The sequence below is a fragment of the Cygnus olor genome, chromosome 4 (assembly GCF_009769625.2).
Source record: "Cygnus olor isolate bCygOlo1 chromosome 4, bCygOlo1.pri.v2, whole genome shotgun sequence".
Lineage (NCBI taxonomy): Eukaryota > Metazoa > Chordata > Aves > Anseriformes > Anatidae > Cygnus > Cygnus olor.
Genome location: NC_049172.1, coordinates 21,491,503 through 21,517,719, shown reverse-complemented (window position 1 = coordinate 21,517,719; position 26,217 = coordinate 21,491,503). Strand labels below are relative to the sequence as shown.

At 38.3% G+C, this 26,217-nt stretch overlaps 1 protein-coding gene across 1 annotated transcript in view; it reads left to right on the top strand.

Annotated features, from left to right (window-relative positions):
• TENM3 (teneurin transmembrane protein 3) overlaps nt 1-26,217 on the top strand; it is a 1,331,063-nt gene that overhangs the window by 1,145,996 nt on the left and 158,850 nt on the right. Inside the window, 1 exon segment of the mRNA XM_040554455.1 lies at nt 14,078-14,287. Within this exon segment, the coding sequence (XP_040410389.1) occupies nt 14,078-14,287 (210 nt within the window).

Below are 26,217 nucleotides of genomic sequence, written 5' to 3'. Positions count from 1 at the left end.
TTGTGGATAACATCAGTGAAGAATAGTCTGAGCTGGGGGTGGGAGGGAAAGAGCTGGATACATTTTAATCCAATAGACTCTATGAAAACAGACTGTAACCATAAAAATGTCAAATAAACCAGTTGTGTTGTATATTATTGTTTATAATGAATTGTTTTCTGCTTTTTCTGCTAATCAGGCATTTTCATAAATGTATTTTCCTTTCAAATGGATATGTTGTTGTTCCCATGGAGCAGCTGCGGTAACATATTGTACTCACATGTTAGGGTTTTTTCTTTCAAATGGAATGATGTATGAGTCATTTATGCCTAAAACATAGTAAAACTTATTATACCATCATTCATACCACATCTTCTGAAATAAGCAGATCCAGAAAGACACTTGCAGTGAAACTTGGATTCCTAAGAGTTTGCATGAACTGATGAATGTTATGGGCTGATGCATCATCTTTATTCAGAAGAAATTTGAGTATGGTTCTTAATATCTCTGCCTGCTCACCTCAGCACACATAATCTTAACAGCAGTGTGACAGAAGGGTTTGCATTAAACTGCACTGATTAGCATCCTCCTCGATATGACAGGATCTGACTTTGAAGTATCCTGTGATTTGTTTTCTTCTTTGTGGATGTAAAAATTCTGACCAAGAATTGACTTTGCAGGCTGTAACTGCTTCAGAAAACATGTAATGAATGATTATTTGGTCTACTAGAATACCTCAAAGATAAGTAACAAATACAAAAAGATCACAAATAAAAGGGAATGTCTCAGATAACTGAGCAGAAGTGTTAAGACTATTACTTTGTCTTTATCTCTTCATGTAGATACCATGGCATTTAGAGTGTAGGAGGCTAAATCAAATAGCATGAAGTAATAGCAACTGTACCAGAAAACTGTATGTGTGTGTGCATGTTAGGCATAAACATGCCAAAATACAAAACAAATGAGATGTGAGTAAAACCAGTTTCAATTCTGTATTTCTCTATTTCTCTTCACTTAGAAATTGCATTTTACGTGGTCTGATCCTATTAGAATGAATATGTTTAGCTTTTAAGTGTTCCTGCATAATCTTTTCCTTACATAGTGCTGTATTATCAAGCATCATGTAAAATTAGTTACTTTGTGCTTGTGTGAATGTGGACAAAGTCAAGCCTTCAGTTGGCTTTTTCAGGGGCTGCTCTCATAATTGGTCGCATTACTTCTTTTTATAAAAGGAACATTGTATGAATACAAATGTAATCCTGGCCAAGAACCTGCTAAAAGTGTCTTTTTCAAAGGGAAAAAAGGAGTCGAATAAGAAATTTCTTCATGTCCTCTCTTATCAGTAAGTGGTTATGGTAGATGTTTTGGCAGCAGAGATTGATGGAGGTTGATGCGAGGGAGTGGATAATCTTGAAAAGCATGTGCAATAACGTATATGGGGAATTTTAGTTTTACACGGCAGTGCTTCCAGACTGATGTCTTTAAATGCTTTCTGTGTAGTAATTGGTTTTTATCTGGCAGGTTTTACAGGTATTGAGAGGTGCGTCTTGAAAGTGAAATGCTTCAACATTAATAATTTTTCAGGAACACGGAGGCTTCTACAGCTTCGGCCAGTGATTCCTACCATTTAGATTAAGAGCAGTTGTTTCAGCATTTGCCAGGCAGTCAGACGAGAGTTTCCTTTCATCTCTTTTCAAGTAGATGGATAACCTCTGTCTGTCGACAGATTTGGATGGCCCAATTGGCATTTGCCCGGTCCTTGGACAAAGGCCCAAGGACTCTGGAAGCAGCTTGGTAAAGAGGTTTTGTTACCGTTGGTTCCAGTCAAACAAAAGCAATTATTTTCTCTCTTTTGGAAATTTTCTTGCATGTATTTTTTTCCCAGTCTTTCAGGCATTTTCTATTGTCATTTAGATAACAATTCTTAGAAGTAACTGGTGTCGTTTATTTTACTTTGTGTTTTATTACTCTGAAGTGGTCAAATTGGCAACGAAATAAAGCTTACATTATTACTGCTGGATTTTATAGTTAACATTTCATGAAACTTAATTGTAACTCCCTTTTGTTCATTAGCTCATAACTTTATGAAAAGCACTTTTGGACTGAAATGTTCCATGGTTAGTCTGAAGCCAGAGGTTTTTGGTGTGTTTTTTTTTTTAACTTCATTCAACATTTTGAGTTACCTATGCTAATGTGAGGGTTGCACTGGGTTGAAGAAATGTTTAATCTGTGTACCTCTGCAGTTCAAATGATAACTAAGTGTATATGAAATATAGGGGCTTGCATCTGACATATAGCTAAAGCCCAGTGCAGTCCTGCCAAGTTTAAATGCAGATAAAATGTAACAAAATTAAAAATTATCAAATAGGGGTTTTATATAAATAGTCTAAATAGATCATAGTAATCTCTTGTAGTAGAAGAGAGCAATTAAAAATTAAAAATTAAAAAATTCATAGTGTTTTACAAATGCTGGTTACATTTCCTTACCAGCTAAAATATTACTGTTTATATATTCAGTTAAAAAAAATAAGAGGCTTTGTTGTTGTGGTGGGGTGGTTTTGGTTTTTTTATATGGTGAATTTCCAGAGACACCTAAAAAAAGAGACCAGCCATTTCTGATTTCTCAGTACCCAACAGTTTTCAGTGTTCTCGGTTTTCTAAATCATCCCTCGATAAGACTGGGCTTTTTAAAAAATCTGGCCCTAAAATGCCACTTCTGGCCCATTTCAGCACTGTTCTCCTACAGCGGATTCAGTAGCAAGCTCACTGTGGTGATCATGTGGTGGATTTTCATTTAAGCTTTCCAGCTTCCTGCCTGTGGTGTTCTATTTGTTTCTGAGGTAGAAACATTTTCTCCACATGGGCAAAGCTGATAAGTTCTGTTCCAGCAGCGAAATAAATTACACACTAGATGTAATGAGACATCAATGTCCAGTAAATGTCCTGTTGCTTCAGAGAGTGGTGCTGTGTGAGACAACAGTCGATAATTTCTGGTAATTCTCTAATTCCTCCCCTCCCCAAAAGTTCCTTTGTTAAGGAGTTGGATTTAATATAGCAGGAAAAAAAGAAAAAAAGCCCCAATGAGGTACAAAGCTTGAAAGTGCAGCAGGAAGGGAAGAGCTTCTGAAAATAGAGCAACGAAGAGCTTGGATGCCAAATATACCTACTCAGGTGTTATCTTCAGGTGTGCAAACCCTGAGCAGCTCAGGACTTCGCTGGGTACACAGGTTTGAAGGTTCACTGGCAGGAACGCTTTCCCCTTTCTCCATATTCAATTTATGCTTTTGTAACCATCATGTGGTTATTTCGTCTTAGTCCTGTGGGAGTTTTTAGGGGGTTCATTTCACTGTAAGGAAAGAGGGTGTTAGCAGCAGGATGTTTTCTTTCACCTGGAGCAGGACTTGGGCTCTGGCAGCAGCGCTGCTGGTTCTCGTGGCTGCCCAACAGCATCCTGCTCCTCCTCTGTGCCTGCAGCAATGCGGCTGTCCTGGGAGGCACTTGGGGGTGCAGCTGGACGTGAAAATAGCAACAACCATCTCCTCCCTCCTCCTCTTTCTCCTTCGCTGCTGTGCCTTGGCCCTGGCCTTTTGAGATAATGGTTGAAAGCATGCATCTAACGGGGGTGTAAATAACCACACCAAAAGAAGTTACTAGTTTGAATATTGAGAACGAACACATTATTTTTCTAAGTGAGCTTTATGGAACGCATTTCCCAGCAGTTTATTGCTCTTTGTTAGCTCCTGTCAAAATCTCTTTAAGTTGCCATGTTCCTGTCTAAGAAAGCAAGTCTTCTGCTGTGGCCTGAATTATAGTCATCCCATGTCATTAAGAGCTTCTTTAGATGCTTTGCTTCAAAGATAAGGTTACAGAGTGCAAGGTAGCTGCCACGCTGGCAGCAAAAGCAGGCAAAACTGGCATTCCTATGATTGCTTTGACAGCTGGGTCCGGTAAAATTAAAAAAAAAAAAAAAAGTAGTTAATTAGTGTTTGGTTTTATTCCTCTTCAGATTTGTTCTTAGCAAGGTGGGAGGAATGAGGATGGGAAATTACCTGACTCTAAAAGCTGAATGATTTGTGAGTCATTCTCAGAAGATTTATGTTCTCTTTAGCAACCTGCTCACCCACTCCCTCAAAAAAAAAAAAAAAAAAAAAAACCAACCCAAAGTGCCCTTGTACTCTTCAAGATGCATTTCCTGTCCTATTCCAGAAAGGCTTACCCCTCCCCCCCATTTTAGCCCAAGGGAACATTGAAAATAAAAGGTACATAAGCTAACACAGGGTCATGCTGGAAGAATGATAAACCAGATGTGACATGGCTCAATCCATCTCAACTCTAATAATAAAATGTCACGGATAGGAAGAATAAAGCAGCATTTCTTCACAAAGGTTACTTTTTTAGGTGATTACTCTTTATGAATTGCCCCCTGAAAGAATATCAGCATCCAAAAAAATAAGTCTTTTACAAAGGTCAGGATTGAGAGCAGAAATTTAGCAAACTTCAGCCTCATCACTGAGTGAATACATACAGAGACTGAGAGTGGCTAGCTTCGTTACACCAATTATAGCATATGCCAGCATCTCCATTTTCAATGCTCTGTTAGACTTCTGAAAACTGGGGAGGGTGGGAGAACATTGGTGGGGTGCTTTCCTGGTTTTTGCTTGTGTCTGTGGGGATTTTATCTTTTGATTTATTTCTTAATCTGAAATTCCTCAGGGGTATTTGGAAGGGGCTGCAGTGCAGCCCGGTCAGGGCCCTGAGCGCCGCGTGCCCTTGGAGGCCTCCTTGGCGCGGTGCCGCCGCCATGCAGGCCTGCTGCCAGACCTCGTGAGGCGGTGGCTAGTGGTAGTGGCTTGGAAAAACAGGGAGCATGAGATGTGTGGGGTCCAGTCAGCTCTGACCTGCTGCCTCCCTGTGCTGCTGGGTGAGGAGCTCAGGGCCGGGCAGAGAAGCTTGAATCCCAGCAGATGCTCCAAATGGGGAGGTGGCGTTTTCGTGAGAGAGCTTCTACCTCACAAGTGGAGATAGGAGTTAATCGAAACATTTTGCAATCTGGTGTTCACTTCATCGGCTTGCTTCTGTCCAAAAACCCCCACCAGGGGTGGGGGGGAAAGCCATCTTCTAAAAATACCAAGACTTGTCACTTCAACGGTTTTCTGAGTGGAATGAGAAGTTTCATCCTCCTGGAAATAGCTGTCTGTTCCCCTTCCAACTTGTTGCATAACCCCTTGTAATTAACATTGGAGCAAGTAATGTGGAAAGTTCAGTCGAGCTGAGTAGAATAGCTGCTAGAATAAGTACTGGAAGTGAGAGATGATTGAATTTTTAGTTCAGCTCATGAACTTTTTGCCTTGTCGTGTGGACCTTCAATCTGTACCTGGCTGCTTAGTTGTAAGATAATGCAGTTAAAAAATAATAAAAAAAAATAAAAGGTAGAAAGTGGCGTACTTTGGTTAGAATAATCTGTCAGTTAAGGCTCAGATTCTGCAATTTCTTTATGGACAGAACTCCCATTTAAAGCAAAGATGAGCACTGCCTGAACTCAGGATTGAAGAAGGAGCTGCTGTGATCACACAGCCTGACCTCTGCAAGAATAGGGCACTCCTTTTCATTTAGTAATCTGCTGAGCAGCAGCTGTTAAATTTCCAAAACCACCAAAATGCCTCAAAACACAATGCATTTCGTTCGGAGATGAGCACCAGTTCTAATACATAACCATCTTTCTTAAGAAATCTTTCTCTTTTTTTCAGAAGACAATTACGAGCTGTATATTACAGACTTGTGATTATTATACTATAGTTCCAGGAGGAAAAAAAATAAAAACAAATGAAAATATTTCAGGCCAGCATTTCTCTTGCATTCTAATGGATTACTTTTGTTTTCAAATCAATGTAAGGGTATTATAATCTTGTAAAGTTTCAGCTTCCACAATCTGCACAAGTGGTGGCAATTTTGTGAGTTAAAATACATGTCAAAACAATGTGCCTCGTTTATGTAGAGATAATAACTTTTTGAAGGAAGCCTGAAAAAGGTAGATGCCATTTTTATTTAAGATTTGTATCTGAGATGTAGTGACAGTTCATTAGCACTCAGATTTGAAACTTGGGAAATACACTTCCCAGTTCTGGGATAAAAGGGTCATTATTCATTGTGTAAAACCAAACCAAAACCAATTAAATGGAAAACCCACGGTAAACTGTGTGCATAGGTTTTATGGTGTTTTTTTTTTGTTTCTTTGTTTTTCGTTTGTTTTTGTTTTTTTAATCTTGGCATATATATGTGTGCACGTGTATAGATTGGAAAGACCATCTATATCTCCTTGTGGAGATCATCGCAATAACTATAATGGTTGACTCTGGTATACATAGATAAAAAGAACGGTGTTGGTTATAAATAATCGTTCTTTGTGTGCTATGCCACAACAATTTTCACTAGTTCTATTTGCATGTCGAGTTTTAATTAAGAGATAACTGTCACTGCAGGTTGACTGCAGAAGGCTGCAGTATCCAGCAGAGAGATAAATTCCAATGCCAAGTCATACAGGTTGGATAGCATACAGGGAGTCCATAATAAAAAACAGGTTTACAATTAAAACTCTCTTATTCCTAACTTACTGTTTTATACAAAGAGATGAAAATATCCAAAATCTGGCTGATGAGGGTTGTATGTACCAGGTGATTTTTTTTTCATTTGTTTATTTGTATTTTTGTCAATCTGCATGTGATACATTGGAAACTGAAACTTTGGGATTGATCAGTAAACTTGTTAGGGACAGTATAGGTGGCCTATTTAACAAGAGTGTGTTACAGTTTTCTGCACGCTGGGAAGTCATAGAACAGATTGCAAAGATTTATCTCAGCTTGATTCAGAAAGGCTGTAAGTGTCCTTCTGCTTGTTTGAAAGTGTTTTGGTTTCTAATTAATTTAGCCAGAAGACACGTTATTTCTGACCTTCACAAACCACTGACTGTCTGATTCCAGTTTTAAAAGATTCCATTAACTGTTTACAGTTAACAGGAGAAGCATCCTGTCTTCTCCTGTTGTGAGGAGCAAAGTACAGAATGAGTATACTTATATAGCTGCTGTTAGTGAGCTGTTATACCATTTTCGCACAGTATGTGATATGTGGGGGGGGTAATGTGACATAATAATGACATTTTAAATGGTGTGAAATCTTCATTTCCATGGGGTCACCAGCAAAAATCCCATTAATTTAAGTAAGGGAAGGCAAAGCCCACCTGGCAATCTGTAATATAATATCATTGTCTTGCTGACATTGAAATCAGTAAGCATTCTTTACCACTAACTTCAAAATAAACCTCTCTGCCTCTGGCTTAGAGATGCAGGTAGAGGAATTTTTTCTTCAGTCTTGGTGACAGGGGCTGCCAAGAGTGAGAAACGAAAAATGCATTGTTCTGCCATAACTAAACAGCCTAAACAGATCTGTTGGTTCTTATATTGCCTTAAGCATCCATCAGGAGCTGTACGTAAGAGTTAGGTGTAGGATTTATGCATGCTGATTGAGATGAAAATAATGGCCCTTCAAATTTGTATAGTGAAATTACTTTTTTAAAGTATGTAACTTGCAATACATTTTATGCAAAGTGAATTGATAATGCCAGGTATTTGTATTTTTTTTCTTTTCAGATTTTTTTAAGAGTATCGTAACATGAACAGAAATTTGGTGTTAAAGAATTTGATGTAGCAAAGCAGACCTTCCTGAAGTAAAACAAGATTTTAAGAATTTGTAGATTTATAATTAAATTTAAAGAAGTTGGTTTTTTTTTTTTCTTGTTAGTGCCATATTGCCAGATAAATGTCTGTTTTAAGAGTTTGACTATATTAGGAAGTTTTTATAAGTGTATGTATTTTAGGGCTCTGCAGAGACTTTCTGGGTCATCTCTTCCAGCCCGCCCACCCTGCAGCAGCAGGAGATCATTACTACTGCTTCTCTTGCATCCTACTTTTCTCCTAAATACCATGTTCCAAAAGTGTCCAATACTATTTTCTCTGAAACACATCTAGTGAGCATGCAGGGTGTAATTCATGTACACACCCATTGGTGTTGAAGCAAAGTGCTGCTTTAGCATGAGGTGACAGATAAAAGATGAAAGCTGAGTAACTGTTGGATTTGTTTTCCATAACATGATATAAATAAGCATAAATGCTGTTAATGTTGGCTTTTTGTTTGTTTGTTTTCCTTTTTTTTTTTTTTTTTTTTTAAGGATAGAGTGTGGGCAACCTTCCATGTCTGTTTGTAAGCTATGGATTGCAACCATGTGGAAGTGTCCTGGAGGCTCGGGAGCTGAAGGCACAGCTCTGCCCAGCGCATCCTCCTGCTCCTGCACTCTGCAGTAGCCACTGTCAGTTCCAGGCTCTTGTCCCGACAGTGCTAGGCAGAGCAATTGTCAGAGCCAGCCTCAGACTTCGGAGCCTTAATTTACTCTATATATAAAATCACGCTTTATCCTTCTGAGCTTGTTTCTAAAATTGGCCCTCAGCTGGATTTTTGAAGATGAGAGACTCTGGTATTAGCGTCTGGTACAATTAATGCCTGTTTTTATTATGCCTTCCATTATTACCGAGCAGTTGATGGCAGTCGTACCCATCGTTTATTTGCCTTTTTTTTTTTTTGGACTGAATTATCCTACTTGTCACTTTCAGCATTTCCATATGCAACATCGCCTCTGCTTCCAACTCTTGTTTTATAGCGTCTTTGAAAAGATCAGTGCTGATCTCAGGCTTTTCCTATACTGCAGTCACTTCTCTGGTGTAGGGCCCAGAACAGTTCAATTTTTAAAAAAATAAAACTGCCTCATACATATGTATTTGATCTAAGGTATATTTCTTTGTTACCATTCTTCTTACAACAAGTTCTCTTTGGGTTTTACTTTCTTTTAAGACTCGCATTATTTCCTTCACAAATCTATTCACATCCTCACATGTTGCTATATTGAGTCTGTTCTTGCTGGAGTTTGCCTGTTTTCTGCAGATCCTCCTTGCATTTTCATGTGATAGTTTTTTTGGAAATACATAAAGATAATTGAAAGTAATGTGTTTTCGATTATGAAAACACCAACAAGGTAAAGTGTGTTTATCCTCATAAATAAATAAACCTATAAGATGAGATTTAAGTACTTTGAAGCCCAGTACATATTTTTTTTCTTTCTGTCAAAAATATCGTAATATCTTACATTGAAATCACAGTAGAAACAAGAAAATTGGCTTTTTAAAGTAAGGGTAAGAAATGAAAGAGCAGAACAACTGAAATTCTTGCTTAGATGTATACAAAAGAAGCAGGAGAGGGGGAAAAAATCAATATTTGTATTTTTGTTTTTCTTTAGAAGGAAATGTTGTTTGTATCATCATGTGTCTTCAAGCTGTATGGAAAACAGGTGATAATCAATATAACTGTTCTTTGTCATGCATAATGATTTTTGTGATTTATAAAGGTGTTTATTAAGACTTCAACGAGAGATGTTACCAAATATTTTTCAATGCCTGTCATGACATGTTTTAAAAAAAAATGGAGAGGAATATGCACATCATCTATGATCCCTCTTCTTCTAGTGTGTTAGGTATTTTTCTTCACATGTAGCTTTTTCTATAAATGGCAGTATAGATAGCTATCTGTCTTTTCACTTGGAATCAAACAGGAACTCGCATTAAGGTTTTGCAGAAATCTGCCAGTGCTGGATGAAATTGTACAGAAATATGCGTCCCAGCTGGTTGGCCTAGGGTTCTTGTGAAGAATTGGCTCATGTTATCACTGGCTTCATTTTCTCTGCAGACCGTGTAACTTTGTGACAAGAAAGGCCTGCCTGCTCCAATCAGGTTTATTTATAAAAATCAAGTCACTGAAGTTGCATAATTTCCTGGAAGGGTAACAGGCATAACCACCTCGTTTTTCCAGTAGCAAAGATCTGTTGCCACTGAGTGTAGTAGCAGGAGCTTTGCCGGTAACCCCACGCTTCTACCCTGCAACTGACACCATTTTTTTCTGAGCTGAGAAACTCTGTAATCCGGAGCACCCAAGGAATGCTCTTTCCGGATGGATGCTCACCAGCACACTGCAGTGTCAACTAGCCACATAGCGCAGAGGCAGTTGGTAAATCTGGATAAATGAGGGAATTTACAAAATAATAAAGGGACCTTGGACATGACACATGTTCAGGCAACAGGATATTTTGCATGATTACGGTTTGTGTAGTCAAGGCTATGTTGTGTGTGAAATTTAATGAGTGTAAATTGAGAAAGAGAGGAGAAGCATATTGAAAACAGTGTTGTGCTTAAGCTCCAAAGGTATTACAAATACGCTGATTTGCCTCAGATAATGTACGTCTGAAACACTCCTCTCTGGTCAGAGGAGTCCAAAGCAAGTAAAGAAGATTTGTTCCGAATGTGAATAAATAAATCATGGTACTAATTGATACTTGTGAAAAAAAATGTTAATTATTAAATGAAATATGTGACAAATTAGATACAGTGACTATCTAAATCAGTTTGGGTACATAATACAGAAAGCGTTCAATACACTGTCAAGAAGAAATTCAGTTTACTGAAGCAAGCAATATAAAAAAATCAAGGTGTACCAAGAAAATCTGGTAGTGCTTTGTCTTGAACTTGAGAAAGTATGCTCTCTCTACTTCCAAATTCCCAAGCTGCACACTGTAAAATGTCATTCCCCCATCCTTGCTATTTCCCCAGCCATAAACCTTGGGTTTCACACAGGCGTTACTTGATTAACAGTAAGTGCTCGCTTTCCTTCCAGAACCAAACTAGACTTTTACAATTGGTAATAGTACATATATTGCTGTTCAATGCAAGTTTGAGAAGAGGTAAATGACATGAAAGAATTAAGCAAACAGTTTTTGGCTGGGCTCTCACTGATTTATTTCCAGGGAACCACGTTGGTTAGGACCTAATGTGTGTTAGAGCGCTTTAAGATACTATGTCATGGGCTATGCTGAATGTAGAAGCAAGGAAAAATAAATAATAATTAGCGTGATTTTAGCAGGGTACAAGGGAGATGGAGGGAAGTTAATTGAAGTTACTGGTGTCAGCATTATTTATTATATTAAACTTAAATTTAACTTTGAGAGGTGCTGCACCTCTCCAGTATAACTGTACTACTGTGTATTGTAAAAACAAATGATTAGATGATGAAATAACACTCTTTTTCCCCTTAATTTAAATTTAGATTCTTAGTTATGAATGGTATCTGTGCAGGTTAATTTATTTTTTTAACATTATGTAATAAAGCTACTTCATTTTCTGGTACAATTCCCTTCCTACAGGCAATGTAATACTCTATTCTAAAGTAGTCCAGCAGTCTTACTCCATGTACAGTTAAATCTGGTTTTAAATACTGTTGGCAGTATTTTCTGCTTCTAAAGCACAATGGGGGTTAAAAAGTCAACTCTATTTTAATATTTGTCCCTCTATTATACTAATTTACCAGGAGCACAGAAAATTAAATTTTTGTTAATAGTTGTATCTGTTTGTCCTGTGCATCGGGTATAGTGCTGTACTTCCAAGTGAACATAGTCAAGTAAGCTATTTACCAACTGTGACAGTGAGGTGGCTTGAAGGTCCATTAAAACAAAACAAAAAGTCAGAAAGGAGGCAGTACAAAGTTTGTACCATACATGTTAACACTGCCTTGGCATTGATGACTTATGCAAAAGTTATCCAAATGATATTGCCCTTGGCTAAAACTGCATTGCACTGGCACCGAAGGGACTCTGTGCTGGCTGTCATCCCTAAAGCTGAGGAAAGTCACCACAGCTTGCACTGTGCCCCAGTGCAGCATTGAAAAGAAAAGTTGGAAATGGAGGCTACTCAGTTCCCTCACTGGGAATTTTTTCCTTGCCACGCTTTTCGGACAGGAATCATACTGAGATTGCCAAATTTCTTAGCCTGCTGACTCCAAATACTTGTCCTAGTTGCTATTACTACTCAGTCAGCTTCAAAGCTGCTTAGCTGTCTCCATTGACTAAGCATGGAGGCTTACATGGAGTTAAACAGTGATGCTAGTACCGATGATCATGTGGACTCCAAAAATACAGAGGTCTGTCCAGGTTCCCTGTGTGCATCGCTGCTGTGAGAAGGAAAGCAGAATTTTACAGCATCAGCACTTGGTCATTACATTGTGCAGTTTGTGTGCTCTCCTCAGCATGGAGCTGGAATAGTTTCCTTGTACCTTAAGAGAAGACCTGAGGAGCAGACAGCAAGGGTCTGTACCACATAAGCTGAGATACTTCAAGCACTATTGTGCCAGCCTTCTGCAATTGTTCGTAATTCACATGACACGTTACTTAGGTCACACTGATCTATTGTGGGTCATAGTCTCCGGAACTTTGCAGCAGGTGTCCTTGTTCAGTGGTCAGGATGTGCTCTTTGGTCACTGGCACAAGCTTGACATGTCTTTTAGGAAATAGGGTAATACACGAGCAACAGATTCACAGAACAACCGGTCCTTACTAGGATAGTCCCTTCTGCCTTATGGGGTGATTCTGGCAGCCCTGCATTGGTGGTGACTGTTGCAAAGCTCTTCAGGATCTTTTCTCTGTGTTACAGACATTAAATACTAACCCAGGTGTCATAAGAAGTTCTGAAAATTCTCTAATACCTTGGCTACATTAGCCTCAATCAGCTTGACTCTTACAACTAATAAAAGGAAATGTCACTTGACTGTAGCAACTGAAAGAGATGTCAGAGAGCAGAACAAATACCTGGTCAATGTCAGAACAAATATGGGTGCTACATTTTGAAGAGTGAAAGTCCAGTTATTTCAGTGCAGTTCAGTCTCTGTCCCCACAATCCCCAAGCAAAGTTACATACGGTCAGTTTACGAAGGATCCTAGTGATCCACACTGACTGGCATGTCCCCGAAGAAGAGGACATGTTTGAGACAGATGCCCTGCTTTGAGGTAGTTGTTTGTAAATGCCCTAATTTTCTCAGGAAAACATTCCTGGAATTCTGAAAAATAATATTTAAAAAAAAATCATTAAGAAGGAGCAACAAGCACTGCAGCTCATGCTTGGCATAGGCCTCTGCCTACTGGGAGTAGGATCCTCCTGAGGGGAGACGGCTCGTCAGGACGCCAGGCCCACACACGTTAGGGCCGCGGACATCCTGAGTAATATCTGTGCTGACTGTACTTGGCAGGGTAAATTAGGTAACTATTTCTCTACTGCTTTGTGGTTTTTATTATTGTTTTATTGAAGGACTAAATGTGTTGTTATGATATCCTAAAGCTTTATTTAAACTTGTCTTCTTCCATGATGTCTTTGTGATACTTTCAAGATGTGGAAATGGGATGCAGTTATTGCATATGCATGTTTTAAAACAACTTGTGCAGATGGACTCAAGTTTGACAGATGAAACATTTTAATGGGTTTTAAATAGTATCTGTATCTGAAAAATACTGTTAAAAACTTAAATTCCTGTCAGGATAACTCATATGGTAGAAATTCAGGCCTTTGAGTTTCTCTGTATCTGAGAGCTTGGAAAACTGTTCCTGTTTGTCTGCTTATTTGTATTATTTTCTTCCCTAAGTAGCTTTTATTACAGGAGGTGTCCCTCTGAAAGAGGAAGCCATGTGTTTGGCCATGTATTTGAGTACTTTTGTTCTGCCGATCCACCCAGCAGGAGAGAGCAGAATGGAGGCAGTGTAATGCATGGATGTTTGCATTATGTAAATATTCATATCCTCTAGACAAAACAGAATCGCTTCAGTTATGACAGTGGCCTAAGAAAATAAATGATTTAAAAATAGGAAATACTATGTTTTCCAACTGGTTCTGCAGCAAATATTTTATGTCAGTTGGCACCTACTCTTCTGTCATTCTGTTTTGCAGAGACACTGGAATTTCGATAGCAATAGACACTGTGCATTGAAATAGCAAGTCGTAGCGTTGCGTTACGTGTTGTAAAACACTTAAACCGGTTTATTACCTGCTATTGTCATATTTTCTTTTTCCATTGCTTTTTATCGTTTGAAGTAGACAATTTGCGTTTCAGTGATGCAAAAAGAATTGATGTTGTTCATGTGATATCTTGACCCATATTTTAAATTATTTTTTTATTTTTTTCATAGGTCCTCCCATGCCATCCTCCTCATCTAGTCCATCAGTTACTGAACATTTACACTCCCCTCCTCCATCACCCAATCTCCATGACAACCAGAGGTGGTTATTAAGTAATAATGCCAGCCAGCCAGTTCAGGACTCTGATACAGATGAGGACTATACTGCCAGCTCATATCTAGTACAGACCGGTACTGTTTCAGTGTCTGTCCCAGGTCATGGTAAGAAGAGGACACTTTGTCCATAGTTTGAATACCCTTTTATTTTCCATCCTCTTAGAAAATTGCCTAATAAAAATTAAGATATATAAATGATTTTGTATTTTAAACTGATTTTACGTGAAATTTTGCAAATGATGTCTCTACTGTAAAAATACTGTAGGATAAGCAAGAGTAGAAAGTATCTTACAGTGTTTAGAAACTCATTCAAGTTACTTTAAAATGCTGTACTTATATGAAGCAATAGCCATTGATGATTTCTTATGTAACGCAATTTGTTGTAACTGACTAGCCTTTACTTACACTTTCTAAAGGATAGGATAAAGTTTGTTAAACTGTCATGATGTTTAGCTTCAGAATAATGTAAAAAGGATCTTTTACTATCTCATCAAGTTCAAAAGGTTCCAGTAGTTCCTTTAGTTTCCCTGTGAGCAAGAGAAGAGGATTTGTGCATTACTGGATAGAGTAGTGTATGTTAAGGAAAGAAAAAGAGAACTGTGTGGTGAGAGAATGGAAGAGTGGCTCTGAAAATGTGTGTTTCCAGAGTTCTCATGTTTCCAGCTAGTATGAGTAACCAATGAGAGTAACATGTATGTGAAATGTGAGTGCCTGTGTATACGTCTTGCCGTAGGAAAGCAAATCTTTACCTTTTTAACATAAAAAAATAATAGCCATGTGGTTCCATTTTTGTTATATGTTTGAATATACTGGTGTTAGCAGACTGGAAGACTAATTTGTTGATGCATGGTCCTTCCCCGCTAGATCAGCAAGGCTTGGAACAAGACTAGAACAAGAGTTTGGTTTTTTTTAGAATTTCTGTATTTTGATTGCAACAAACTGTCCTACAGATGAGCCACTAGAGGGGGTTTGCAGAAGTATTTTACCTATGGAGTGCATGTCAGTTTGTTGGACAGAATTATTTTGCAGACCAAAAACGCAGTGTTGTCTACCTACATTTGAGTGCAACTTTGTTGTTGTTTCTAAACTAACCTGCTAAGAGCAGTTGCGCACATGAATCTGACAAGTTTTGTGTGTGTGTGTGTTGTTTATTGTTTTTTTTCCAGAAAAAACATCATGCTCTCAAGGATAAATTAAAGTTGCTATGTTAGATGCTTAAATTAAGTTCTTTAAAAATAACAAGTTTATTTTTGCACATTCAACTTGTTCAATATTTAATCTGTGAGGAGCCCTCAAAAGCATGGTAATACATAATGCAGGGTATGTTATGCAGATGTCTCATTTCTTTTGTGTCAATGAATATGAAATTTGTTAGACAATGTATGCATTATCCAAAAGGTAGACCGGTTTAGTTCAATAAGTCAATACGTTTAGATTGCTCTCTTATCTACCAGCCCTTCCTTTACAAATGAAATACGCAGTAGCAAGCGAAAGCTGCTAAAAATTTTGAGTATTTGGCATGAACTCCTTACACCTCCTAGCCTCTTAGAAAGCCTTAGGAACAAGTAGTAAATGTTCGTTATTCCTCTCGGTTTTGGCACTTTGTTGCTTTGTAAATTTTCAAGAATTGCTTGCCAGTCTGAATTTATCAACCTTGAGGAATGTTCCATAATCCTTTACGCCCCAGGCAAGCAAAAACAAGTTCAGCTGATCCCACAGCAAGTCAAATCTTGTGCTTTCAGCAGGACAAAATAAGGGTTTTTTTTTGATAGCAAGCAGAACGCTGTGATGTGTGTTAAGAGAGTTGTCCTTGGTGAGACTGTGTCTAAGCAGAGAGGTAACTCATCAGTGAGTACGTGTTCGTTTTTCCCCTCCCCTCTCCCTGCTATGCTTCCCCATCTCCTCTGTCTGCAGGTATCTGCAATTCGCCCCTTCAGTGTGTATGTCCAATGGAAAGGCTTGCAGTTTCTTCTTCATGCTGTCAAAGAATTAAATCAGTGATATATATATACACTCATAATCTAGTAGTGCTGGCAGTCATATAATACAGTTAATGATCTTTCTCTCTCCCCACAAGATCAGACTTGTTTTTAGAAGTGCTTCAACTTGCTAACCACAGGTACTATATTAGTGATGGCCAAAATTTAAGCAGGGTTTCTCTTTTTTGTTCTGGAAGGGGAGAAAACCATAGGTGTTTTGGTAGCAGTCAGCTGCAGGATCAAGGATTGCATTACCTGAGAAACAGGATGCTTGCATCCATCATGTATATGAATATTGCTTGGAAGATCTACTTGCTTTGCTTAGGGTTGTTTTTTCATCTCTTAAACTGCTGGCCTATCAGAAGGGAAAAATATATGCTTCTGTAAAAACAGGCAGCAGTAGAATTTAATTATTAAAGCTAATAATTTCTAAGATAGCTATAACTGTCTTCTACTTAATGATATGTATAGTTGTCTAGCCTTTTTACCTGTAGATAGATCTCTCCAGATCTACTCTAGAAAGTAGAGGTCGTTATATCGTGACCATTGGTACAGTCTTATTTGGGTTGTATTTTCTTTTTATCGTAGAATCATAGAATGGTTTGGGTTGGAAGGGACCTTAAAGATAATATACTTGCAACCCCCCTGCCATGGGCAGGGATGACACCCACTAGATCAGGTTGCTCAAAGCCCCATCCAACCTGGCCTTGAACACCTCCAGGGATGGGGCATCCACGGCTTCTCTGAGCAACCCGTGCCAGTGCCTCACCACCCCCAGAGTGAAGAATTTCCTCCTAACCTCTAATCTAAATCTCCCCTCTTTTAGTTTAACACCATTCCCCCTTGTCCTTTCACTATCTGCACGTGTAAAAAGTCGCTCTCCGTCTTTTTTATAAGCCCTCTTTAAGTACTGAAAGGCCCCAACGAGATCTCCCCAGAGCCTTCTCTTCTTCAGGCTGAACATCCCCAGCTCTCTTAGCCTTTCTTCATAGGAGCTAAAATGCTAAGTAATACAGCAGGAGTACCACTTCCCTTTCACAGAAGGACGTTATTTTTTCACTGCTCTTCTTTTAATGCATCTAGATGCAAAAGCAGCTTTCCGTGATATTTAATTTTGATGTGTAAAAAATAACTCCAGTGTTATATTCTCAATGTTTTTGTCCAATATTTATATTAGCTGGGGGAAAGAGGAATCACTTTTGAAGCTTTTAGGTTGGAAAAGGTAACAATGGAAAATAATAATATTACTGAACTGTTCTCAGTTATATTGACTTTTTGTGAATAGCAAGTGAGATTAACTTTTCTTTGGTCTATGCAAACATCTGTTTTCTTTTCGTCTATTTGGTGAATGTAGCAACTCACTCAAAATTTAAAGGATCTGATTATATAGTTAGAGTTATATTAATTTAAGCATTTGGGTTTGATTAGTTTCTTTTGTTGACCAGCAGGAATTAGCTTTCATTGAAGGAATCAGCTGCAAGAGAAGTGAGGAATTTCTAATTTCAGTTGTTGGATACTCACCACATGAGGAGAAAAAGTCTTTGTGGAGGTATTGCTAGTAGCTTTAAAAAATTTTATCACGTGAGGACTGTTGTGTGCAGTTTGCTAGGAGACATTTCATTTCTATTAAAGTGGTTTGTTAATAGGTGTAAAATTCAGGAGAAGATAAATAGCAGGACCATCAGTCATAACAGTGTTCCTCTGCGTAGACCTCCAATTTACTCTACATTTTGTTTTTTCTTTTCTCCACAGAGCAGCTTGGTCAGACTCCACTGACTCTGTTCCATCAGTCAGCCCATTTGTCTACTGATTTCAGAACAATTTACTAGTTTTAGAAAAGCATTTTTAAGAACTTCTGAAAATTTCAAATTGTTCTTAGAATGAATAGTGAACTGATTTATAAGAAACAGGGGCATCTGAATAGGTCTGCAGAGAAGAGGGAACAGTTTAAGTGAGAGGGAGAATGAACTAGGAGCTGGGAGGAAAGGATTCTTGAACATGACTGAGGTGTGGAGAAGCTTTCTTTGTGTAATAGTCTGCTTATAAACAATAGAAGTCATGTAAAGTCTGTATTTAAGTAGCTTGATAAGCTTCTTAATCTCTTTCCACCAAAAATGATAGATTAGTCAGAATTTGGAGGAGAATTTATTGAAATTAGTAGTAGCTTATCTTTCAACACAGACATGTAGTATAAAGGAAAATGCAGTACTAAGTTCTTTGGTTAAGTAGATGCTACGAAGAAAAAATACAGTTAAATGTTAATGCTTACTTCTGACAGTGCAGATGAAGAGCCTGAATTAAATTCAGATCTGGGGATTTTTACCCCTAAATAGGAAACATTGTGGCAGAACCATCAAATGCAAAATAGGGAAAGATGTATTTGACAGCAGCATTTGTACAGTGTATTTGAACATTTAAGTTGTTCAAGGTTCTCGTAACAGTTTGTAGTGATAGTTCAGCTGATGGGAAGATTTGAAATAAATTCCAATTTAATACAAAATGCTTTTTCAGTTGTCCTTGATCAAGGATCTGCCAGGTGATGCAAAACAAACAAGACTTTGCTCCAGCCACATGGGAGTTGCAGATTGATGGACTTTTCAGTTCAAAACAGCTAACCTGTCCTGCAAAGAGAGGAAGTTTGGAAATCTAGAGCACAACTCTTGAGTTTTAGTTTAGTAAAGAGAAAAATAATCTAAACAGCTGGGAGAATGACAATATAAAAGAAATATTCGTATTCAGAGGTCTCAGTGTACGACACCGTAACTCTACAGATACCAAATATTCTATGGCATAACTCTCATGTAGTCATAGTCCGAGGGCTTTTGTTCATGGTTACTCATTAGAATTTGGTACAAAAGTATCTATCATACAGAAATTATTACCATTTTCTCATAGTACAATGTAAAAAATCCAAAGTCGTAACATTTGGCTTTTCTACAAGCAGCTGAGCTAAAAAAAAAGGCCAAAAGCTCCAGCCTGACAGCAGTAATGAAGGGATGGAAGGCATGTACAAAGCATAGGTATGATTTTTTTTTTTTAGTTTTGTTGGTTACACCTCAGATTTTCCCTTCAGCTGTCATGTTCTATTTTTCTGCCAAGATATCACGGTTAATATATACCACTATAACTAAGCAATCTGCCATTTCCTCTTCTTCCCACTTCTGTGTTTTCCTTCCCACGAGAAACAAATAAAATTGAAGGGTGAATGGAAGTACACACAGGGATCTGTGTTAAAAATTAGTGGTAGAGGCAAGTGGCCTTTAGGCATCTTTTCCTCACTTGTAGCTCTTGCAGTTCCTCCTGTGAGGGTAGGAAGACCTCCTGTTTTGCCTCAGAAGCAGGGGACTATGATTTCCCTCTCAGTACCTCCACTGGCTTGTGAGAAGTTGAACAGTGAAAAGACCCACAGCAAGTTTAGTCAGTCGTAGCCAACATCTTAGAAGGATCTCATGGTCCTTGGGTCCACAGACTTCCTGGCAGTCCTATTTTAGTGCCTTCAGAATACTTCCCAGCTCTCATTCTTTCCTTCCTTGCTGTAGTTCTTCCACAAGGGAAACCACATGCGATACTGAACTAGAACTGTGAACTATGAACTAGAACTAGAACTATGGCTGTCACCAGCCGTACAATAAAGAGCAATTTAGTTCTGACTATTGGGGAACAAAAGGAGAGGAAAAAACTGCTGGGGGAGAAGGAAACGCACATGATGGGGTAAGATCGAACACTTAAAAGCTGTTTGGGCTTTTTTTGGTGAAACATAAATTTGCTTCTTTTTCTGTCCATCATTCTAAGAACTGGCAGTCCTTCTAACTCCCTGCAAACTCCATAGGTGCCCAAGCACCTTATTTTCATTGCTGTCTTAAGCATTGTTCATTGAATTATTTTTTTTTTCATCTCGTATCTCATAATTCATGATAAATTTTGTCATTGTTGTGTCAGTGCATAAAATTTGTCTTCAGGTCTGACACTGGTCCAAAGACATTTTGCTTGAAAAATGAATTCAGACTCATTTGGTTTGAAGTAGTCTATGATAATAAATTAAGAATAATAGATCAAACTAGAAGTTGTGTTAAAGAACATCATGGGAATATGCTATAATCTTGATTTTATTTAACATCATCATTAATTATATGGATGAAGGAGTAAAAATGGCACTAATAAAATTTCCCAAAGATACCAAATAGTGAGAGTTCTGAGTGCCAACTGGGGACAAGAAGTTAATAGAAGAGGACAAGGAAAGATCATTAACTATAAGGCCAGAAACTAATAAAGTGATATTAGAACTGAAAATTCTAAGCTGGTCTGAGATACAGAATGTTCAAGAAAAAAAATTGAGGAAAAAAAGGTGCTGGAGAATTTTAGTGATACTGAACATCAAATCAGATATAAATTTGCTGTGTGAGCTAACAAATACAGTTTGAGCTGGGCATACAAATGCGTCAGAAAAGGAGTTGTAGACATTGCATCAAGGGAGTATAAGGTACGATTTTGAGCTTCTTGCTTTTTCAAAATTACTGTCAAATTCTCTAATTACTGCTTCTAGTATTATCTTTGGTTAGTCTGCTGTTCAGATACATCCGAATGAAAACAGTTAAGTGGGTAGAGATACTTATCTATGGAAACAGGTAAGAGAACAAAACTTGTAGTCAGTACATAGCCTAAGGTGTAATTAAGCCCTGACAAAGGGGAAACGGTATCTCAAGATGGGAGCATTTTGTGTACCACATGGAGATGCAATTAAAGTAATAGAATGAAAATAAGGAAAAGAAAGATTAGGCAGAGTATCAAGAAAAACTGTCTAACAGTGCACTGGATTAAGTTATCTGAGGCTTTCCCAAGGGAAATGACAGAAGCTCTGTCACCTGTAACATCAAATTAAAATAAATAAAAAGGTCAGAATCATGCTGCAGACTGAACCTCCATTCGCCCTGGAAAAGGCAGACTGAGATAACCTCCCCGAGTTTTTCTAGTAATATCTGTGAGTAGTTTTCAAATCAGGTATACATGACTTTGTAGTTTATAACAGAGGTTATCATACTGAGCTGTGGTAAGGCTGTTCATTAGCAGTGTACATATTGCAGTGCATTGTCTGTTTGCATTTGACAGAAAACTGCAACTTGTCCTGTGTTACAAAACAGCCCTTCCCGCTTGCTGAACCATTTTACGTCCTGCAGAATGACAAAATAAGGTTCCCTATTCTCAGTGAAAACTGACGGTCTCTTCTGGGCACACACATACTCGTGAATATTTCGTAAGCAAGCGCATTTGATACCCATAGACTCAAAATGCTTGTGATGTTGAATAGAGGTATTTGACATGCTTTCTGTAAATACGGAATAAGTTCATTCTGTAAAAATACACACAGACTTTTTTTCTGAGGCCAGAGACTTATATTTCAACCACTGTGTAGCAGTGCTTGCACTGCTTCCTCAGTAGGTACAGAAGCATTTTATCTCTTACATTCAAAAATCAGGCAGTGCAGGGAGGCCAATATCCTTTAGGTACAGATCGACAAATTTATCTGTTCCACATGCTTGGGGCAAATATAGCTGCTTTAGAAAGCTAAAAAAAAAAGTCATGACTGCTAGCCAATTTATTTTTGATCCCTTTTTTGATATTTGATTTCAATTTCATGAATCCATCTTTTTATCCTTTTTCTTTGGTATTTAAGCCAAACTTCTGTCAACATTGTTCTCTTAATGTACAAAAATGTACATTTGTTCAGTTTAATTAAGCATTCAGTCTGTTTGCCAAGAGCAAATTAAAGTTACCCAATCTCACCCTCACCCCTCTAAAATCAAATTTTGCAAAGTGGTGGGCAATTAGTTCTCATATCTGATTGTTGTAAGTCATGTTTTTCTCTTAAAGATTTTTGTAGTTTTCGATCTCTGTTACTTAATAGAAGAGCCAAGACCAATTATTTCTCCTCAGATTGTGGCCTTTGTAGCCTTCAAAGAACAGTCTCCCCCACACCTCCTGTATCATTAGCTGCAAAATATCTTTCCAAAGATGATTTCGGCCTCTTCACAAATCAAAGGATTCAGAGTGACAAATTATCCGTCTTATACTCGAATGCATGCCAGATGGGACAACCTGCCAACTGTGCATCGTATTGCGGATATGATCCGATGCAGAGACATCTCCTCCCCTCCTCCCTTCCCCGTCAAAATCGTATTATAAAAAATCACGCAAGAAAATCTGTGGAGAGAAATTCATTCTGAAATACAGTGAAATACAAATACAGAATATAATTTTCTCGAAGGAAAAAAAGCCGCATCCAAATGTCAGATAGCTTAAACTGAGCAAACTTGTATCTGGGAGTATATATGAACCAGGGAGTCAAAAACGCATCCCTTCTCTCCTTGTCAACGCTTGCACACAGATCATTTCCTTTGACTCTCTTGATTACAGAACAGGCATTCCTAACTGCAAGACAAGGAGCTTGCATTTAAATTCCCTTGCAGTTTGTTAATGGGAGAACCTGAAGTCACAGGCGGGAGCGAGGATGGATTGTTCTTGCAGGGAAAAGTAGGCTCTAACAAATTTGTAGAAGTTAATTTATGATACAGAAGCTAAAAGGAGAAGGAAACAGTCACATAGGAAGTTTATTTTTGTTATAAATTACAAAGCTGAGGACTTCACCCAGCAGCTGCTTAGGCTGACTTCCAACCTCCGTGGGTACCCAGGGGTACAGAAGGCGTGAAAGTGCACAGCAAATCGCTTGTGGGAGGTCGGGATCAGATGCAAGCGACTCGCATCACTGCATCAAACTCTTTTATTCATTATTTTTCATGATATTATTTCAGGGAAAGGTCTAATATTTTAACTCTGTACTGTACTACAAAACCTTTTTTCAAACATGTCATCTGGGAAGAGAGCACTGCAGATCTTACACATGCTTCCATTTGTTCGCCATTGAGTGGCGACAGCCTGAACTTACAGTTGTACAAACAACACTTCCTGGCAGCTCTAATGCTCAGCGAGCACGGATAGCTGTGAGAATTCAGTAGTTTCCCCTGAAACCTACAATGAGTTGAAAGTTGTGAAGTTTTAATAATTTCTTTGGTGGTGTTTTTTGTTGGTGGTGGTGGTGGCAGTTTGTTTGGTTTTGTCTTCTGGTGTCTTAGACTTTGAGCTGTTTGTAATTGGGGTGGTGGCGGTGGTTTTTTAAAATTTTTTTATTTGTATTTTTTTCACAGATGTAAAAGTGCAGTCAGTCATTTAATTTTTTGTTTTAGTTGAATTAAAATGAGTTCATGTAACCCTGGTTATTGTGAGGAGCTGGTGCTTTGGAGAACACTGCATGTCTACTGGGTTGGTATAAAACTTAGACGTTTAGTAAGGACACCACGTACTATCCAGTCCCACTGATTGCTGAAAACTTTATTCCTTCAACTGCAACTGAGTCCTTTGTTACCACTGAAGAAAACGAGCTGTGTAAACAGATAAAGTACCTAATTTATTCCTTAGTTCTGCTGAATGCTGATACACGATTCTGTGTTTCTGAGGAAAGCCGGGTTGCTTTTGGAGTAAATTTAAGTTGCTGTTGAATGTTAACTATTACATGAAGCAAGTCGTTGTGATACAGCTACAGCACTCATTGTATTCTATAGTGTTGAAATGGTCACTGTAAGGGAAAAAAAATAAAAAAGCATTTGACCAAAATAAGAAATGTGATTTGTTTCCTTGTTGGCTTTTGGCTTCCATGTGCACTCAGTTCTGTCTGGCTGTAAGTTGGAGGATGACGTTTGAGCACTTTGAACATGCTGCTCACTGGAAGTAAACAGGACTTGCAAATTCTATTGGCAGATGCTTGACGCAGTCTTTCACAGGAGAAATACCGAGGATTTTACACTTGAGTCAGTAAGCAAACAAGTAAATAGATGTGCATTGGGTGATTGTGAATTCTTAACAGAGCTAATCTCAGTGGTGCTTTGAAAAGTGTAAGGCTAAACACGTTAACGCCTTGAATATCCTTTATTTTTTTAAGTGTTATCAATTATTTTAAAAGCTTCAGCACTATGCATAAAGCATAGTTTCTCCGTTCTTATGCTTCATCCAGAAAAGGCTTCTCCATTTAGTATCTTTCTGCATCTGGACGTAGCGTTGACATGAATTTCTTTGTCACTAACCCATTAGGAGTACACAGGAGTAGTAACCCTACTTTTTAAGGATGCAGAGATCTGACTAGAAGGCACATCAGCCTTCCTCTCTCATCCAAGGCCAAAGATTCCTATTGTCAGATGCAGTGGGCATGAAAGCAGCAATTTTACAGCACAAAAACTCCAATAACATTTACTGCGGTTGGCTGAGATTGCAATGCACACAGGCACTGCTCAGTCTTGGTTGCTTAAGCACCAGCTTCCCCTGGCTTTTTGCCAGCTTGTGCATTCCAAAGAGACAAGTCCTTTAAGGGGAAAGAGTTTTCCTTGTAACTTGCTGTGGGGTAAACAGACCATTCAGGCATAGTTTATTGCATTACATACTTGACTATGCATAGTGGAATGTAGCAAAGTAATTGGTAGAATTATTTTAATCATTAGAATTCATAGGTATGAGATACGTTCTCTGAGCCAGAAAAAAAAATGCAAGGATGTTTCTTTCTGTTAAGCTGTTGATCATTTAGTACAAAGGACTAAAAATATTCTCTCCATGGGAATACTGGATGTTTACACTGGTGTCCCTACTACAGTTACAGAAAACTGAATTAATTTGCCTCTTCATTGCTATTCTTCTCTAGCATATAAGTCTTGTAACAGTTAGCAGCATGCTACTGAGTAAAAAGAACAGTTGTTTGTGTGTAACGGGACAATTTGTTGTAGTAAAAAAAATTCATTCAGAAATACTTTAAGTGCAGGGTAATTGCAAATTAAAGGAAGAGTTGCTGTAAATTCTGTCATCAGTCTAACGCATCTTTGCGTTGATACGTAGTCTGTTTTACAGTAATTAGCAGTAAACTCACCCCATTGCTGCCGTAACCCAGAGAATGCACATGAAATTTTCTTTCAAATACTATATTGCGTGCATTTCTTAAAGTTTTAATTGAACACTGTAGTACTCAGGCAAACAACCTATAACTGAATTTATTTCTTCGGAAACATATGTTATGATAGCTGAATATACAGAAGGCTGGCTCGGTGATCACTGAGGAAAAAGTGTCAGCTGCTGGCATTTGATTCTTGTAGTTCATTCAGAAAGCTTCAAAGAAGGCTAGAGCTTTCCCTTGGCTTTGTTTCTAGTAATTAATCAGTGTAAGAGGATGTGTATGTTTTGTTCATTCTTACTTCCAAAAAACACAAGGATTTTTGGTCGTGTGCACCGTTCTTTCTCCTCCGTGGTGTCATGCACTGCATTGAGGAATGCTGTAAAATGGTGTCTGGGGTAATCTGGAGTTTCTGAGTTACCTGGTGGTAGTTTGCCCTCCGTTGAGTGGGGAAAAGGTGAGACAAGGGTGACCTTGTACCTCTCTCCCTGTGTCGTATGCCTGTACTGAAAATGCTTTGGAAAGCAAGTGAAGCACTTCTAATGAATTGTGCTTTTGATTCTCTGGATCTGCACAGCGACTCCATCGGGTTTTTACAGCTGGACTCTTGCTGTAATTGCTACTGGGATGAGATGCACAACATGGGGTTTTGGAGCTAAGTACTGACATTGTTTCACTGGCCAAATGTATACAGCATAGTGGGAGCAACAGACTTTATGAAATTCACACTTGTATATCTTCATGTTCTTCACCCATTTCTGACGTGCTGCTGGTTTGCCAGCAGGCACTCTAGATGTGGGTGATAAAAACGGAAAAGCTGAAAGACAGCTTCTTAAAGCAGCAGTATATTAGTAAAAAGGTTGGTTTTGACTGTAAACATGCTGCAACTGTCCAAAGATCTGTTTTTTCCATTAGTTAACTTATTAATAATTTTTACTGGCACTGAAAAAGCAAAAGGTAGCACTTGAACATTTTAATCTTCTTGACATTAGAATATAAAGTAATGCTCAGGAAAAAAAAAAAAGGTATCCACCAATAAAAACAATAATTGGTCCCCCTTAAGCTTCAATTTG